This window comes from Fringilla coelebs, assembly GCF_963513975.1.
Source record: "Fringilla coelebs genome assembly, chromosome: 2".
NCBI lineage: Eukaryota > Metazoa > Chordata > Aves > Passeriformes > Fringillidae > Fringilla > Fringilla coelebs.
In genome coordinates, this window is record NC_140029.1 from 107,631,578 (window position 1) to 107,650,406 (window position 18,829).

At 39.6% G+C, this 18,829-nt stretch overlaps 1 protein-coding gene across 1 annotated transcript in view; it reads left to right on the forward strand.

Moving 5' to 3' along the window:
- The window catches only part of ROBO2 (roundabout guidance receptor 2), a 428,736-nt gene extending 411,505 nt beyond the window's left edge, over window positions 1-17,231 (forward strand). The window contains exons 25-28 of the mRNA XM_084226210.1: window positions 4,114-4,284; window positions 10,645-10,908; window positions 15,954-16,055; window positions 17,151-17,231. Of these exons, the coding sequence (XP_084082336.1) occupies window positions 4,114-4,284; window positions 10,645-10,908; window positions 15,954-16,055; window positions 17,151-17,155 (542 nt within the window). The 3' untranslated portion in view covers window positions 17,156-17,231. The remainder of the gene's footprint in view (window positions 1-4,113; window positions 4,285-10,644; window positions 10,909-15,953; window positions 16,056-17,150) is intronic.
- The last annotated feature ends 1,598 nt before the right edge of the window (window positions 17,232-18,829 follow it).

The window sequence follows — 18,829 nt, forward strand, 5'->3', positions numbered from 1 at the left end:
ATAGCTGCTTTTAAAAATCCTTGATTCAATAAGTTAATGTATTTTGATAACAATTTTGATTATGCCAACTGAATCTGCCAAGTAAAATGTAACACAGGTAAAGTGGATATTACATTTGAAAACAGCCAATCTTCTGAAGTTAATTAATGAAAAGCAAATATATTTTAGTTATTTTTAAAGCTCCATATGTTTTATTTCTATTTAAAAATATAAAGAAATATTATCTTTATTCTGGTAAGAAAAGGATACATTTGCATTTCTTTAGTCTTGTGAAAATAGCAACAATAACGAATTATTCAAATCCACAAATCTAATCTAGCAGAGTATGAACTTGGGTCATATTTTCTGTTATGCTTCCTCAGTTAATTCTGGATGACAGGTCCCATAATATTCCTATCATTTAAATTTTTTACATTATTAGTCTGGTATGAAGCCTCTCCTTCAGTAAAATGCGTGCCTTTAAGAGAAAGTCTCTTATGTTGGGGCTGAAAACTGTAGGCTTTCAGCGTGCAATAACTTCATGGCAAGGACTGCCTTTTAGGAACATTAGGAATAAAGGAAAGAGTTGATGGCAAAGTCCTAAAAATCCAGCTTTTGTCAAATCACTGGAATTTTTACCACTGGCTTTGGTCAGACATCGTCATCCGAGTCATCCTTGAAAGATTATTTCACCAGAGCTGAAGCCCTCAGTTGTTTCCCTCAATTAATGGAAAATTGAGTAAATCTGTCTTATCACTTAAAAAAAAATAAAAATAGAAAGGAAGCTAACCAAAACAAGAAAACTCATAAACTCATGTAGACTATAACTTACCTAGTATGGACATCTGGTCAGACTATAACTTAAAATATACTGTTTTCCTTGAAGAGTCTCCCAGCTTCTGAGTGAAAGGAGCAAATCTTTTCCAACCTTTTTTTTGATGGTGTTTGCTCCAGTAAAAGTTAACGCAAAGATTCACCAAAATTCCTGTCACTTGCATCAAACCTTTGAGAAGTGCAGCTTCCACCACCAACACATTCATAACAGAAGTAAATGGACACACAAACACAGAATAAATATGACACACTTTAAAATAAATAGGATTTTTTATTGTAGCTATGTGAATGGAAACTACAATGGAAAGATGAGAGCCCCCTTGTCAGTTGTATTTTCCTAGCTTGATTAGGTCACAAATGCTCTTAAAGTGAGTATGTGTGTAAATCCTCACAGACCATTAGAACACAGGGTACAAAAAGGATCCAGTGGTTGTGGCAGAGACTTAATGATTATTACCCTCTTATTCTCTTAATGATCCAGCAGGCAAAATGGAAATAAAATAGAAACCCACGCGTAAGCAAACAGCCCTCCCTCCTTTTCCTCACAGAAACCGCAGCAAATGGTTTTTTTGCTCTCTGCAGAAAATGTCCCCCTGCTCCCTGCAGTGCCATCGGGATGTGTCACCTCGTGGGGCAGGGTGGCTCGGTCAGACACCCCTGTTCCAGCCCTGCAGCCCCCCAGAGTGTAGCACCGTGCTGGCAGTGCAGAACAGCAGGGCCATCCTGCTCACTGCCCTGAAGGGAGCCTGGAGGTCCTGACTCTTTATTCCTCTGCAGTCTGGACAGATATTTCCACCCATTTAGAACAGCTGTGAAATACTCTCAGCGGTAGATGCTAAAGGAGGTGTCCAGCTTGATAGCCTCACGTGGGAATGTTTGATTGCCAAGCATGAGAGGCACTGGTGAATCCAGATGCAATGTGTCTCTTCCTGCCAGACACTTTGATTCCAGTTTCCAGAAGCCATCATGTGATTTGCCATGAAGTTAAAACAGCTTTCCTTTCTAACACCCTTGGGAAATTAAATCAAGAATTAGTGGATTCATCTTTGTCTCCACTTAAACATACTAAATCTGCTGCAGAAAGTCTGACACTGCTCAGCAGTTCTTACTGGCAGGGCTGCACACAAATACAAGATGCTGTAATAAGTTATTAAGTGTATTGAAAAATGTGCTGTGGGAATCTGCACATCATTTGTTTGCCTCATGTATGATTTAGGTCAGTGCTCTTTATTTTACCTCATTTTCATGAAGGGATAAAAGAGAATGTTTGGTGTCTATTTCTTTTTAAAACCAGCATTCTGAATGAATAATCACATTTCTTTGGTCAAAAGAGTAAGTGTGAAGTATCTGTGTCCTGCACTCACTAGTTGCATTTGCATGTTGTGAGTTTATTTTTGCAAAACATCTGTGCAGCGTGCTGTGAGCTGGGATGGAATTTCAGGCTCACATCTGAATTTCTTTGCATTAGGAGTCTTTTTTTATTTTTAAATGAAATCTTAATATTTCATCTGTGTTCATCTGCTGTGTTATCCTTATCTGTGAAAAAAGGGCTTGATCACTTGTCTTTGTCTGGCTGCAGCTGTGCCAGCTATAGAGGTTAATGTTCCCAAATGCTTATTCCTTGCTTTCTCCCAGCTCCAGAATTAGCTGCTTGGGCGGGTGTTCTGTAACCCAATTTCAGTTAAAACAAGCTAGGTTAGCAAAGGCATTGTTTTCAGACTATATAAATTCAATTGGGTGTTTTTTTGGGTTTTGTTTGTTTTTTTTTTTTTTTAGAGGAGGGTTAGGGGCTATCCAGATGAGGGCTTGAAATGCTTGAAACGTGGTAACTTCTGATAGCTGGCACAGATGGGCAGCTGGGGACAAGCCTGCCCGAGAGCAGTGCCCTGCTTGGGGTGCACAGCAGTCAGAAGGTAGAAGATCAAGCCTAGGAAAGTCACAAAATCTCTGAAGTCAAATAGTGAAATGTTATCCTCACATGTATGTTTTAATGTGAAACAACATGTTAGAGGGATTATGGCTACTTTTTCACTTTGCTCTCTTGGTGCTGAGAATATTTCAAATAGGATGCTGAGCTGTATATTACTCCCAATTAGGTTTTTTAGATCAGGTTGCATGTGACAGCATGTAGGAAGTAAGCCCACCTGTTGGAAGGTTTTACTAGAAAACATAACCCCCTGCAGGGTAGACCATGGTCTAAGGTAACCAGAGGATAAAAAGACCTCCTTTCTGTCATGGGCTCAGTTGACCAGAAAAATAGAAATCACCCATGTTGCTACCTTCTATCATCTCTTACACCACTTGGGCCTGGAGCAGCACTGAAACAGCAGAATTTTGGACTGCCTTATGCATTTTTCACTGCAGATAGCATTAAAATATGTGAGAATTTTGATTACCAATTCTAAATGAATTAAGATGTTAGCATCTTCAAAATTTTGCAGGAACGACCTACACATGAACCAAAGAAAGTCAAAGATGGTAATTTTTAGTTTTCATCAGTTATCATTAAATATTAAGTCTAGTTAACAGAATAAAAATATCAGAATAAGAGGAAGTGAGTGTAGTAAATTAACTGTGTTCTGTAAATTCTGAGGCTTTTAATCATCTGCTCCATAGAACAGCATCCAAGATATTTCTTTAACAGAAATCACACAGCTTGAATAGTGTGTGTGTATATAAAAATCTGAGGTCAGAATAGATATTTTTCACAAATAAAAGTACTGAAAATTAACTGGAAAATGTTAACATTTAAATATACCCCTATTTATATTTCTGAAGAAAAGAGAGCCCTTAAGTATACAGTGCTACAAAGCTACATAGCTTGCAAAATCAGTCATGTTTATCTCTCTGGAGTTATTCCAGATATACAGTGCATATGGGAGCCCCTAAAATGAGAATCTGGCTCTGAAAACATGAAAGTGGAAGGCAGGAGGAGATAAATTTGATATGATTGCAGAACTGTTTTCCTTCCCTGTTCGAGGCTGAGGAGTTGTTATGACACATCTGTTCAGCACACAGAGCAGGTAGGAGTTACATGGCATACAGTAGTTTTATCACAACAGATGGAATAATTGTAATTATAAAAGTTAAAGACAAAAGAATGCCAAGTTTCCCTACTCCACTTGTTGTGGTGTGTCTTAAAGCAGTTGTTATCAGTGGGTACCTCGGGGGGACACTTACCTGCCTCTGAGGATTAGATCTGATTTAATGTTTCAGAGCAGACATTCATAGAACAGCCCCTTTCAAGGCAATAATATTTTTTCTTCTGGTTTCTCTCTTTTTTTTTTTTTTCTTCTTTAGGCAAAGCATATTCTTCCTCTCAGAGACCTCGGCCAGGCAGTCCTTTTTCTACTGACAGCAACACGAGTGCAGCTGTCAGTCAGGGTCAGAGGCAGAGGCCCACGAAGAAACACAAGGGCGGGCGTTTGGAGCAGCCCCCTCTGCCCCATCGCCGCGAGGGAATCACGGACGGTGAGTGCTGGGGGAGGGAAGCCTGCAACAGGCAGGGGTGCACAGCAGGACAGGGCAGAGCCATCTTTTCAGGAATATCAATTCAGGAATATCAATTGCTGCTCTGGTGGAGTTGGGGTCCCCAGGTCATCGCGTGAGCGATGTTGGAGCTCTAGCGGTGCGGGGCTTGGGTGAGGGTTGAAGGAGCCTTTCCCCATTTCTGCTCTGGACATGTCATCATCTCTCAGGGCTTCTCAGATCTCAGTGTAAATCTTACCCCAAAATGACTGCATTGCACGTGAGTTGACATTGAAAAATAGCCTGTAATTTTACATTTTATGAAAGTAGCCGCCACTAGCAGTAGCTGTATGTCGTGAGAAGCAGAGAGCGGCTCCCACAGGAATTGTTTGGTTTGTGCTGGTTTTGACAGACACCCAAGAGCTACAGCAACACGTGCCATGTTTTCCCATGATTCTGCCTCACCTCTTGTCCGTGCTGCTCCAGTCCTGACATCCACTGACCTCAGTGACTGTGTCTCCCTCTTTTACATCTCCCCTTCCCTCTTACGACTGCTTCCCATCTGGAAATTTCAGGCATGTCTGTTCTGCTCTTCTAATAATTAAGATTGGCTCTTTCTTCCATTTTCTTTGTCTACCCTTCTTGAGGCTGGCAAAAGACACAAGTTAGTTTTGGAGTAAGACTGGATAGGAAGGTGGCCAGCTGGCTGCCTCCCCGTTATTTCTTCTGATCCCTGGCCTTGCACCTGTTGGTGTTGAAATGGTCAGAGTGTTCACCGAAGGGGTTATTGTTGCATCTCCTGCTCTATGGCTCATTATCCCTGTGATATTATTTGTGGAAACCGCTTAAAGTAGTTTAGATTCTGCTTCTATGGATCCAAGTTCCTTTAAGCATTATTTCCCTTCCCTTGTGGATATATTACAGAGGCCTCTCTATTACACAGATCCATTGAATAGATGTGCCTATGAGAACAGTAACTTCAAAGTTATGGATGTCACTTGTAGTGGTGGCCATACTATTCCTGTTCATGTTTTGCTAACTCTTCTCAGTGCCATATCCTGTCACCCTGAACTGTGAGCATCTTAGGCCACAAATTCTGTGTACATGTGGGTCTGTAGTGCACTCAGTATGGTGGACATGAATCCTTCTGCTTCTGAACACTCTTGCTACAGAAGTGTTTTACATTAGTGTGGATACCAGAAAATTAATAGGGATCCAGTTCAGGTCATGAGAGAGATGGAAGTGAGGCTCCTCAGAGAGTGACTCCATCATAAAATTTGGCATTGTTTTAAAGAAGTGAAAGAGGTCCAGTTTTAAAAGAGGAGACTCCTATTACTTTGCATTTATCCTTAATAAAATACTAATCTTACCAGAGATTCTTTCATATATTTAAATCAGAATACCAATGATATACCATTTCCTTCAACCTCTCAGACATGGGCAGAACCATAACAGCTTTCGGATGCCATTAGATTAATATTTGTCTTTTATAAACCTAGTTAAAGTCCTTGCTATATGTTGCAAAAATTTATAATGTCCTGGAGCAATGGAGGAACAGTTCCCATCCTGTATTAACACAGGAACAAACAAACAAATGCAAATGGTACAGTTTTCCGCTTCAACTCCTACTGAATATGAGTCATTAAAGTGTAATGTCAAGTCTGAGTCATAGTTAAATTTGCAAAAGATCATTTGTCAATTAAGGAAGCTAGGAGTTGCTGCTGCCACCTGTATGTATGTAAACAATTGAATTTAGGAATCTCTGGTTTGCAGAAATTAAAAATGGTAACTGGGTGCTTTCTGGGGAATATTGCAATGAAAGATAGACAATACCACTATGCTTAAGCTATAGCTAGAAAGAGGAAGTAGGAGAGCCTCCGATAGATCCAGCTATTCCAAGCCCTAATCCACACCAGTCCATCCAGCCCTGGGCTATCCTGATTTCTGTGAAAAGCATCACTATACATTTTCTCTGTTTTTTCTGATGTCTCCAACCCATTCCCTTATAACTGCTTCCTCTTGGATTTGTCTTGTGAGAATATACTTGGTTTGCCAGTTGTTTTCAAATTCCCAAGTTGGATGAGTCCTGGTATCCTGTGTTTAAGTCTCATCACATACCGGATGTCTGTCATTTTCAATTTTCATTGACCAAGAAAGCTCCAGCTTTCTCTGCCCATTCCCATACACATCCTGAGTGCTTCCTCCTTGTTAACTGTAACCATGTGGGACAGTGTGAAAGACCTAAGAAACTGTAATATTTAACACACAGCACACACATCTCAGGCCGTGTAAGCATTTGAGGCCTCAACTTCATGCTTAGTTTTGACAGCAATCCACACAAATCCCCTAAAACCCTGCTTCTTCATTTCCTTCAGCTGCCGGTCAGAAGCCTCTAGAGACTGACTCTAGATGGAGTCTTCATATTTGTCTTGCTGTACAACTTGTTTTTTCACTTCCACATCCTGAAAGACTATGGAGACAACAGCAAATCCGCAGAGGAAGAATATGTTATGAATCCCTCAGATGGTCAAAACTTTCATTCTGAGCTCACAGTCCACCAGAAAACAAAAATGGGAAAAAAAAAACCCAAACAAAAACCTGGAGGGTTTTAGTGTTAGTGCTCAAGGAATAATTTGTTTTCCTAGCAACAAGGTAGTCATGAATAGCAAAACAGTGGATTCTGTCATATAGTTTGCAGCACAGTAACTGTGTGACCAAAGTTAAAAGCCCTTCCTTGAATGAGTATGATATGCAAAAAAAAAAAAAAATCAAAGAGGAGGCAGAAGGGAAATATGCTTAGGTTTTGAAAAGGAAAACTGGAACATAAGACTTATGTTACCATGCCTTGCTACTAACTTCCTACTGTGTGTTAAAAATAATTTTTAATGTTGAGAAAATACTTACCTTCTGATGCTATAAAGTGTTTCGGGGACTTAGTAAATGTCACAGTAATTATCTCTCCTATGAGAAGAAATCACTGACACAGGTAGAAAGGGGTGTCCCTGTAGGTTCTTTACCTCGCTGCTTTTTCCAGTTAATAATGAGAAGCTGTGCCAAACCTTGACTGCTGCCTGAATCATTGAGCCAATGCTCTGCCTCCTAAAGAAGGGCTGGAGTAATCCCAGACTGAATATCCATCTCCCCCTTATCAGGCACTCTGATGTCCTACAGCTCCTCAATCACAATCCCTCCATTACTAAATCAATAAGACCATCATCTCCCCACCAATGTACTTATGAATTGCCTTGCAGGTTTGATAATCCTGCCATTAGAGGCTTCAAAATGAAAGTCTGGATGACATCCTACTGACCTAGAAAGTTACTAGCTCAGTGCAGGCTTTCAGGTATTTTTCCTACCACCTGAAGGATAAATGAGATTTAGATGGAAGTAGGGTGAATCAGTGTTACCACTCTGGCTATCCTCACTGAAAATCCCACTGAAGTCCCTACATTTCTAAAATCAGAACTTCTCTGAAGGGACTGACACAATGGAATGCTTGGCATGATTGCCTTTATGTGGTAATCTGTCTTCCTGTGAGGATATGGGGCTTCTAACTCAGCTGACATCTGCTACCCCTTTAGCAGGGGTAGGAAAGCCAAGGCAAGGTAAGACTGTTCCCAGTGGTATTAGAGGAGAAAACTCATGACTCCAGATGGAATCTTTCTATCAGCCCAGGCAAGAGAGCACAAAATATGTAGTTATTTACTAAGGCACAAGATTTACAATGCAGGATGTAAGTTGTAGAGCAAATCAAAAGCCGCATCTCCAAATGAAGCTCCCTTCCATCTTCTTTTATTAAAAAGGACAGGTAGGTGTTACTGTGGCTGTCAACCTGAGTAAGGAGGTGAAGAGACAAACAGTTTAGTCAGATGATGTTTGGCTACAATTAATAACTGTTCTTACAGATCTTCTCAGACACATGTAACACATGTAACACAGTTCAGTAAGTTTATACTCAGGCCAGAGCCAGTTAATTCCAAAGTACCTGCAGGTCTTCTAGAATTCTGTGCAAGGTACATTCATTGCAAGGTACATTTTATTTTTCTCTTCAACTCATCCACAGGTTTAAAGCACCCAGGGAAATTTACAAACATGGTGTTTCATTGAACCTCTATGCATAAGTCAGTCTCTATGTTTGTTTTGTGGATGGATAAAAGTAATAATCAGGTTAGCAGTAGATCAAGACCATAACTCTATGGTAATTCCAGGAGTTGCAGCCAGATCTAGAACATGCAGTATAGTTTAAGTACAAGCCTTCTTTCCTTTTAAGTATCTAATTAATAACAACTATTAGACGGCAATTTCTGAAGTAGGGTAGTCTGTTTAAACTTTAATACTGCAATAATTTTAACTTTTTTTTTTTTCTGTGTTACTACTTGAAAATTTTGCTAATATTGAACGGTAAATATTTTATCTGGGAAAATTGCATAGTCCGATGTCGTGTTATGGCTGTGTTTATTGGATTCAATGCATCTCCACAAAGTGCTTATAAATCACAAGTTCAATGATCTCTATTTCAGATTGCATAAGCAGATGCCAGTGTTGTGGTTCTGTACATTAACTGGTTATGATCGCAATAAAATCAATTATAAGAAATGCCACTTTGGAAGCCAGCACTATAAAGCAATTTTAACATTGGCAAGCTCCCATACCCTCCTGCTTCCACCTACAGTAACTCAAGTGCAGTCATTGTCATGAAAGGTCGCATCTATATTCATAACGAAAAATTTCTCAAATAAATTAGTGCTGAACATAAAGCATGCACCAAGCTCTCTGACAGATTATTAAAAGGATGCTCTAGCCAGAGGGTGCTTATCTTAATCTGGGGCACTGCACTGCAGCTGTGAGCAAAGGCATAGGAGCATCACTGGGTACAACTTTTTTCTCTTGAAAACACAAATAGCCTGCACATCTCATATTTCTGTAAGAGACAGTGTTGACTGGAATGACATCCCAGCAACTTTGGAAGCATTTCTGCTCCATATGTGAGGTATAAGTATCACCTCTTACAGCAAGGACATGAAAAAACTCTGTGTAGCATTATATAAAGCATTATATAAAGCTGGATTAGAGACTTTGAAATAAACTCCCTCCAAAGGCCTCCTGACCAATTTATAAAATGAATTTCAGTTTCACTAGAGTTATAAACATCAGACTTCCCTGCAGGCAAAACAGAGGTTTACTTTTCCATGCCTGTTACTGAGCCAGGTTCAATTCCTTGATAAACCTTCACAACACAGTAAGGTAGAAAGGACTAGAAAACAGGTCAGACCCAAATCTATTGTGAGCTAACACAGGTTTTTGTGAAGTTGGTATGGCTGCAGAGGTTTATTTGGGCTATCCATTGCCCCAAAACAGAATTATCAAAAATTGTTCCTTGCAAAAAATGTGTATATGATATAGAAGAATTTTCATTATGACACTAAAGGTGTTTCTATTTTCTGGGGTTTTTTTTCTCTTTAATAATCTGGAGTATTGAGTCTATTACATCACTTACATGCAAAAGCTGCATTTAAAATTAGAATTATCCTGAGTTGATAATTACCTTGGATCATGGACTAATAAAAAAAGTATACTTTTTGCCTCAACAAATGGGTTTAGAAGGTTGACCTTCAATTCTACAAGCATCATAGTAGTCCAAGTCACAAACTTGGAAAGGAGAGAGGTTGTTAGAGACCATGCAAGTGTCCTTCTGTTAGCTGAAATTATATTTTAATTGGTTATATTTGCAGGACTGCTAAACTTAGGAGTGGCCATCCTCTATTCTCTGAAGAGTTTTGCTCTTCATTTCATTGACTGAAATGCTCACCCACTGTTTGGTGGTTCTATTTAAACACATTGGTCAATGTACTGGTGCTTTTTCAATGACAGTAGGTTTCACAGTTAATTTTTCCCAATATTTCTGGCATTTTCTTCATTTTGATGAAGTTCCATGTTAGATTTTGAGTTTTCACCTTGAGCTGAAAGTGTAGCCCAAAACCAGGATGAAGCAAGCCCCATTAGGGTGGAGGGAAACTATCAACTGGCACGGATCGGTTTTCCACAGCCTTTCTGAATTCCTTGCTATTACAAGAACAAAACAGCTGGAGTGCACCCCACAGAAAATAAGTCTCATACTTGGAAGTGTAAGTCGGGGCTCAGAGCCTATGGATTTTTATGGAAGTTAGAAAGAGGTAGAAACACAGCAACCAAAGAGCTTGCAGAAGTCGAAACCCTTTTCTGATTAACATGAAATTTCCTCCTTTTGAAACCGATTTAGTGGCTCGTACCATTTGCAAGGCACTTTTCAGCATCGAAAACAGACCTTCTGTTCCAATTGAAAGGAAAAAATCAGTTCACCTAAATGTTATTCACGTTTTTTAGATCTTCCACCACCACCCGACCCGCCCCCCGGTCAGGGTTTAAGGCAGCCCATAGTGCCCGGCCAGCGCGGAGGCTCTGCCGAGAGGAAGGGGAGCTCTCTGGAGAGGCAGCACGCAGCAGCCAACGTAGATGACACAAAGAGCTCCCTGGACCGGCCCGCTAGGACATCACTAGAGTGGCAGCGGCAAGCCCAGGAGTGGATAAGCTCTACAGACCGCCAAGAGGATTTCAGGAAAGCCCAACACAAACAAGCCTTCGGATCAGGTGTGTGCGCGCCGCACCAGCCGAGGCGAGGCAGGGGCTGTGTCGGAACCCAGGACATCCCTCTGGCTGTCCTGGATGGCTCGAGCCCCTGCCAGGGGGCTCAGAGACCCTGGCACAGAGCCCAAGACCCCTTTGCCTTTGATTTTGACCCATGGAAAAAATTACCACCTTTATATCAAGAATTACAAGTCAAGAGGGTTTAAGTAGAACAATAGTTAGTTTGTCACAGGGTGAAAAGTAGATTTTGGGGGGTTTTAGAATGGGGGCTCAGGGTCCCAAGATGGAGGAATTTGGGCATGTTTTGTCCTTCTTTCTCCCTGTTCCTAGCCTCCGTGTTCTGGGTCATGCTGGCACTTTTGGATTGGTTTGTGGTAGGAACTCACTGTCTGACATAGGTGATAGGTATTGGGAAATTATTGTAAATAATGTGCACGTAATTTTTAGTATAAAAGATCACACCACCTCTGGGGGTGGTCAGTGTGCCACTGACTGACCTGCTGAACGGACCTCAGCAGGCCAGGGAAAGAAAGTTATAGATAAGAAATTACAAACAACCTTGAAAACCACAGCTGAGGAATCCTCACTCCTTCGAATGCCAGGCTGGGAAAAGAGACTTGTGCGTATCTCGGGGTCACTCTGACCAGCAGAGATTCCGAGAGGGCTGCTCCACCCCTGTGCCAAGGGGTTCTGTGCCTGGCAGGGCTCCAGGATCACCTCACACCTCTCTGGGAGAGCACTGGCAAGGGTCAGGCTGGAAAATAAGGAAAGGCAAAGTGAAATGAGAGCTTGTGATCCAGCTATCTTCCCTCCTGCAACAATGAAATCTCACTAGTGCCTGACTCGGTGCGCTCTTTGCAGTGTTTTGGAAATTAATAATGTTCTCAAGCATGGTGATGGAGAAAATAGGAACAGTTTTGGGCCAGCAGGGAAGGAAAGGGATTTTTAGAGTACCTTTGTTAGATGTATTTATTTATACATATAGGGCCACATTTTCCAGTTCTTTCAACCCGCTTCCAAGTTGGCAGCAGGTTTTATGTGTCTGCAAGAAGGCTGATCCTTCTGAGCTACTGACATTCCTTTCAGCTGCATTAAAAACCCTCTCTTCTCTTTATTCCAGCTATGACAAAGTAGCATTCATCTCTTAAGCCCAGCAAGATGACAGCGCAGGTTTTCACTTTCATACAGGACCTGCACCTTGCCCCAAGCTGACTTGAGCACCTAAATGGATTTCAAGTCTGCACAAATGTGCACAGGAGGTGATGCTAGGCTGGAGTTGGAATTCTACAATATTCACAGTTTCCCTCTCTCAGCCTGACCTCAAGTAAAAGCTGCTCTTTTATCCTAGGGCGTTTTCTTTAACCCATTAATCACCTCATCCTAGTGCAGTGCTGATTAGAGTGATACAAGAGGGCAAATAAGATTTAAACAAAAAATGATACTGCATGTGAAGTTTTTTTGTAGGGTTACACTGTTTCTTTTCTTATGCATGTTGCTCCCACAGTCACACTAGAGGTACTCTTATCATCCATATTTTTCTTGATTTTATTCACTCTTAAAGCTCCTTGTTAATCCAACACACCAGTGCCATTGACATACTACAAAAAGAAGAGCAGTGTGCAGACAAATCTGTCATGGCAACAGGATTTACTGAATAAAGTCTTCCTAGGGAAAATACTGCTACCTGTATTTAAAATTTAAATATTTTAAATACAATTCATATTTTAAAAAAATAACAATAATGGTACTGTTAAAACCCCCTAATTTGTTGGCTGCATAAACAAGTGAGTGGATGTTCATGTTCTGAAATCATGATGTGAAGTCACAGTTTAAAAATAGTGTGTGAAATTCATGCTGCTTGGTGAAATGGCAATTTTAATTGCGGTTTAGAAGATGTACAAACACATAGAAAATAGCCCAAATATACCTTACACTTCTCATTTCCTTGGAAATTGTTATTAAGGATGCTTCTCTGACCTGCTTAGAAAAAAGTCCCTTCTTTTTCCTCTGTATCACAAGTGTGTAAATAGAATTTGTCATTTATTCTGAGATGCAGAGCTTATACAGTAGTAAAATTCCCATCCTGTAGGGCATGCATTTATCTGCCCATAAACAAAGAGAACTTGATCTTTACACTTCTAGTGTTCTAAACTGAAGTGGTTACAGGTATCCTGTTCTTGTCAAATTCAGGATGCCATGAGCAAGGGCATATCCTTTATGCATAAAAAAGGATGCCTCTAGGAGATGCTATGAGTTTATTTTGGTGTGAGGAGTTCACAAAGTTTGTGCATACGGTGGGCCAGAGCTTCATATCTCTCTGTATGCGTTCTCATTCCAGCCTCTTGCGCTACAGCTTTCTTGCTCTGCACTCTTGTCTCTGGTAGACTTTAAAAAGGCTACTCTTGTGCATGACGTTGGTTTATTTCACGGAATTTGGGTGTTTTAATAATATTATTTGTGCTTCTTCCCTTTTCCTTTGTTAATGGCATAGTTCTTTGGAAATCCATTCTGTCACAGTTTTCAATGCATTCCCAAAAAAGAGTTATAAGTATTACTTAACAGCTTCCAGAAAATAGATAATTTGCAAGTTATGGGGTTTCATTTAGATGTTACCAAGCTGTGAGGGAAATTTTGAAAGCAAGATCTTTAGTTTGAAGTTGAATAGGATAAAAATACCTAAGTCTGGGATCTCTGTTTCCATTGGTTGCTTTCAGTATAAACAAGATCACTGAGTTCCTGGCAGTGGCTTCATTGTAGAACTGGAGTTAAAGCACATCAAATATGACATTCTCAGCTCCCCTCCCCCCCAATGAAAGTTCAGGTTACAATAATTTTGATAGCAGGAAAAGCCTTTTGATTATTTTCTGAGGTATGGAGGCATTGTTACACACACATCCTGATTTCACAGGGGCTAGAGTTATATCTTCAAATTAATGGCTCAGTATTTCAAAGAAAAAGGCACCAGCAAAACCTCCCCATATTCTTTGCAGGCCTGGACATGGGGCACTGTTTGGAGAGTTTAATAAATGTGAGCCCATTCTCAGGACTGGAGACAACTACTTTTCGTGCACTAGAATGTTGAGTAAAACTTAGCCTTTGTTTATGTCACAATTCCTTATTTTATGGATTATGTTTATTTCTGAGGGCACAACAGATAATATAACATACCATATGCTCTATAATGATAATGCACTTTATATTTATTCATGGTCGTTTTTCCTCAATATTTCATTGAACCCAAAGGAGGCCTTATCCTGAGTCCACAAGCTAGAAAAACAAATCAATTGACTATATATGTCATCTTCCAACTCTTTTGCTATGCTAGTGACTTTTGTTTTCATCCTTTAAAAATATATCCAGCTTTCTGCTCAACTGATTTATGCCACTTGCTTTATTGCTGCCTTAATGCAAACTGTTCCATATTTTAGCTAGCCTTTGGAAACTAGGTTTGCATCTGACTCTATCGTTAGGTCTTGATATATAAAAAAACAAGTAACATAATTTAGGAGAGACTGTGGCTGTTAAATGCCAATTTACAGAGTCTTTCAGCATTTCTTTTTTTGTCAGCAAGGACAGCACGCAGTCATAGCACAAAACACTGATAATGCCCTTACGTCCTGCAGCACAAATATTCTGGTCCCTTGGCAGGACCAGAGGGAGATACTTTGGCAGGGAAAGAAGTCAGCTGCCTGTCCTCTTCTGCAACAGATTTACCTTAAAAACAGGCTCAGTTCAACTGGCAGCTCACGTGGGGAATCCCCACATCCTACTCTCTTGTGGCAAATAACAAAATCCTGTTCTCGTTTAGCTCTTCTCTAAGTTAATTATGCCTCTGCTGCAGTCTTAGCAAAGGCTTCAAGCTTGTGAATAAAAGCATTTTTATCTCCTCTTTCTTTCCAACCATCCCCACCTACTTTTCTTTCTGTGCTCCTGCCCTCTGTCAAAGAAAGTCCATTTCTCCTCTAAAGAGTGTTTAAGAGTGAAGACAATTGGAAAACCAAAATAAAGAAAACCCTTTGGACCTAAATTCACTTTGAAAAAAGGCAAGATTCAGGCATAGGAATCCCACTGATTTCAGAAGGGACAATGCTGTGTTTGAGGTTAGGCATATATACTCATATTCTTCCTTGACTCAAACTATATTTAGCAAGATCTCTTTCTTCAGCTTCTGAGAGGGCAAAAGTGGATCATACACAGCAAAGAAATAAAATAGTGCTTCTATTTCTGTGTTAAATCAGTTCTGCTCTTATGCTTCTTAGATTTGGATTATTACAACAATATCTCCAGGAAACACTAATCAGAAGTGATGTCTTGTTTTACTTCATGCTATATGAAGACATACAGTCTTATGCCTTATTGCCATTAATCCTGCTTTTGAAAGCAGTTCATTATTGCAGGTCTTCACAGAAAAAGATTCCAAGTGAGCAAAAGTAAGCCTTTTGCTCATAACGGAACATGAAACAAGCTGCAGGATTATTTATCCACCCCAAATATTGCAACTGCCATGTATAATATAATATTTTCCAATGTAATTCAACACCAGTTTAAAAAAATTGTTAGTATGCTTTGCATCGTTAGAAATTACTGAGTTACTGGAAGCTAATTAAATTAGCTGATATTGTCGTTCTTTATCTAAACTGATTGAGGTAATGTTGCCATAATTTAAGCTAAAGAAAAGGAAAAGCACATTTATGTAGGCTTGAAGCAAAAATCTAATCATAGCTTCATTGTTTTGGAAATTGCGTGTTCACCTATTTTTATTAAAGTATCTATGATTCATGATCTCTTATTCATAATGAATCTAGACTTTTTATAATTAATACAAACTGACTTAGGAGTTCACAAAGAAGCAAGATTTAAATTCATACTGGCTTCTCTGTCCCTGGGATAAAGCTCTTAGCTGTGTATTTTCTAATGTAAAATTGTTATGCTGTAAAGCAAGAGAAAAGACAGATATGAATGAGTATGACATGCATAAATGAATAGCTTGTTTATTCCTACTTCTAGGACTTCATTGGTATTTATTTTGCTTTGTTTTGCTTTTCTAGAAGAGGCACTCGTACCATATAGTAAACCCAACTTCCCATCCCCTGGTGGCCACAGCTCTTCAGGAACATCTTCTTCTAAAGGATCAACTGGACCCAGAAAAGGTGAAGTCTTGCGAGGAGGTCACCAACGCAATGCCAGTGACCTTCTCGAGATAGGCTATGTGGGATCAAACAGTCAAGGACAGTTTACTGGTGAATTATGTAAGTTTACCTCCAGCTCCAGTTAAAACTCTCAAATGGATGAAAGAATATAAATTTAAAATCTCTTGTGAAGGGAGTAGGAAGTTGTGTATGATAATCAGATGAAGCTTTATCCAGGTCGTTTTGCCTTCTGAAGCGTATTGTGTGTGATGGCAAACAAATGTCATCCTTCTGTTCCTTGCTTTGGACCAGTTCAAATCTGTGTAAGCCATGCCAAAGTTATCTACATGGTACATCTCTCTGTGTGTAATGCTAGTGAAGCATGGGGAAAATTGAGAAGGAATTCTAGTAACTTAGAATTTTCTTTTGGCAAAGTGTAGTGTGCTTGTCTTGGAAATGCCAATGACAGATTTCCTCAGCCTTCTCCTTAATTTCCTGTTGCTTGATGAGAAGTATTCTCTTAGATGGAGGTCCTCTTTTCTTGATTGCATACCCCAGTTTTTCACTTTTATATCTCCACTTCTTTCCTCAGCATCCCAGGACAGGGAAATTGTTTTCCGAATTTGTTTTCTATTATCACTCAATATCTGTTAAACTTTTTATGAAACCATGTTGATGCTATTGCACATGCTGGCAGTACCAGCTGCCCAAAGGCTTGACTCTGTTGTTTGAAAAAGAACACCAAAACCCCAGCATACTTGGGCATACTGGTGTGTTTAATAAACGTATTAATGGTCATAAAAGCAGTGGAGCTGCTGGCATGTCTGCCTCCTCTTGCTGCAGCCAAACCCTCAGCAGCTCCTGGCAGTTTCTTCCCTGTAGCTGTAAGAGAGCTAATGGTGACCCAGGAGCCCTGAAATGTGCAGTCTCAGATAGGGTGTTGGTAAGGGCTAAATTTTAGCATCCCTCGCTTTTCATCTTAGGAGCAATTAACCCTGTTCTCACAATCTATTGAATATTCATCCTGCGCTGCAGTAATATTGCCATAGGCTTTATTTTGTGTGGTTTTTTCTCCTCATTACAACTTCTTTCTCTCTCTTTTGTTTCTCTCTATAGAGTAGTTGAGAAGACACATTGCAAGCTGCTCTGATGGACCATCAGGTCTGAACTCATGGAAGTGATGACACTAAACAGTGCAATGAACATTTTCTTTATTTATGTACTATTGAAAGAACTGTAAATGCAATGTAAAGACACACAGCCACACATATCCCACAGATACTTTACTTGTGTTCTTCTCTTTAATACACCATCCACCTTAAACTATTCCTTGTCAGGAGTATATAAAAAAAAGAAAGAAAAAAAAATCACCCTCCAGGATTAAAAGGATTTCCTTCTGTATATAATTTCTTTTGTTGCATTGCTATGCAAGCTCACCTTCTTTTTAGCTATGTTCATATTCATGTCTGTTTTTACTGGTCTGTTGTACTATATGTGAATTAATAGGCTGTGGTGCCATATATTAACTTTTAATTGTGTAACTTTTATGTTTAAAGTTTGCACTGCAATTTTATTTGGTGATAAGCACAAAACTCTACTCCTCATGACATGAAGAAAAAAGAGACTGAATGTGTGAAGAAGGTTTACATCCTGTAAGCTTCTTTGGATAACGCTGGATGTAAAGGAGTATGTTAGGTGGTTTTCCATTGGGGTGTAGAAATGAGAAAGTGACAGGCAAAACTGATGTCAGTGAAGACATTAGAGACAGATTTAAACCTTTTAAAAGCAAGCAACATGGTTGCTCTTCCTATTGAGAAGGGGTCAGAAGTTGGAAGTGTGAGATTAAAGAGTGAAAATGAAAACTAAAGGTAGCATGAGATGGCCTAGACCCTTTCACTGTAGTGATACCCTTAGTATCTGCTTTTAGCCATCCCATGCCACTAAGGGGAAGAAAAACAAACCTTGCTACAAATAAAGAACTTAAGGTGTTTCACTAAAGCTGTTTTTATTTTGCAGTTTTAAAGGAACTATTACCATTAATTTTTCCAGCCCAAAACATGGGACAGAGATTTTTCAGGAGAAACAAACCACATAAACACAAGGAATACCTAGTAAGAAGATAAGAATGCAATTTATTGCTAAGACATATTCAAGCTGCTTCCAAAAATCTGAAATGTCAGAGTATCTTATTTCATCTTTCCTATACATGTTCAGTATGATAGAGGATAAAGCTGCACCACTGAAATTCATGACATTAATTGTTTTGATGCAGTCTACACAACCCTTTCTGTTCCATACCTGAAGCCTGCAAGAGCTGCAGTTGGATTCACTAAATTTGTAGTAAAATGTTCGGTTTTTGGAACAGAAAGCAATGGTCAAATTATTTTTGACTTGCTTTAAGTATATTTCTGGCAATACAATACATCCAAAAAGTTGGATATTAACAAAGGAAATCTTTGACCTGTGTTTTAGGGAGTGGCTTCAAACTCTACTATGATGAGGAAATAACACATTTATACGCTTTTTGAATAAACCAGACTCTGTAAGTGGACATTAATGACAGCATCCTGTCTCTTCATTAAGTTTCATCACTTTGTCCAAGTCCTCTTTACCTCTCAAATCTCAAAGAATAAATTCTCAAGCTTTTCTTAGAATATTGTGTGTGTGGCTAACCCACCCATTACTTTGATGCTTAATTTAAATATTGCATCTTACAGCTTATTTCTCTTAGTTATCTGACCATGAACACAAGTTTCCATTGAATACCCTTTTCTTATAACCAGTCTATGTTGTTT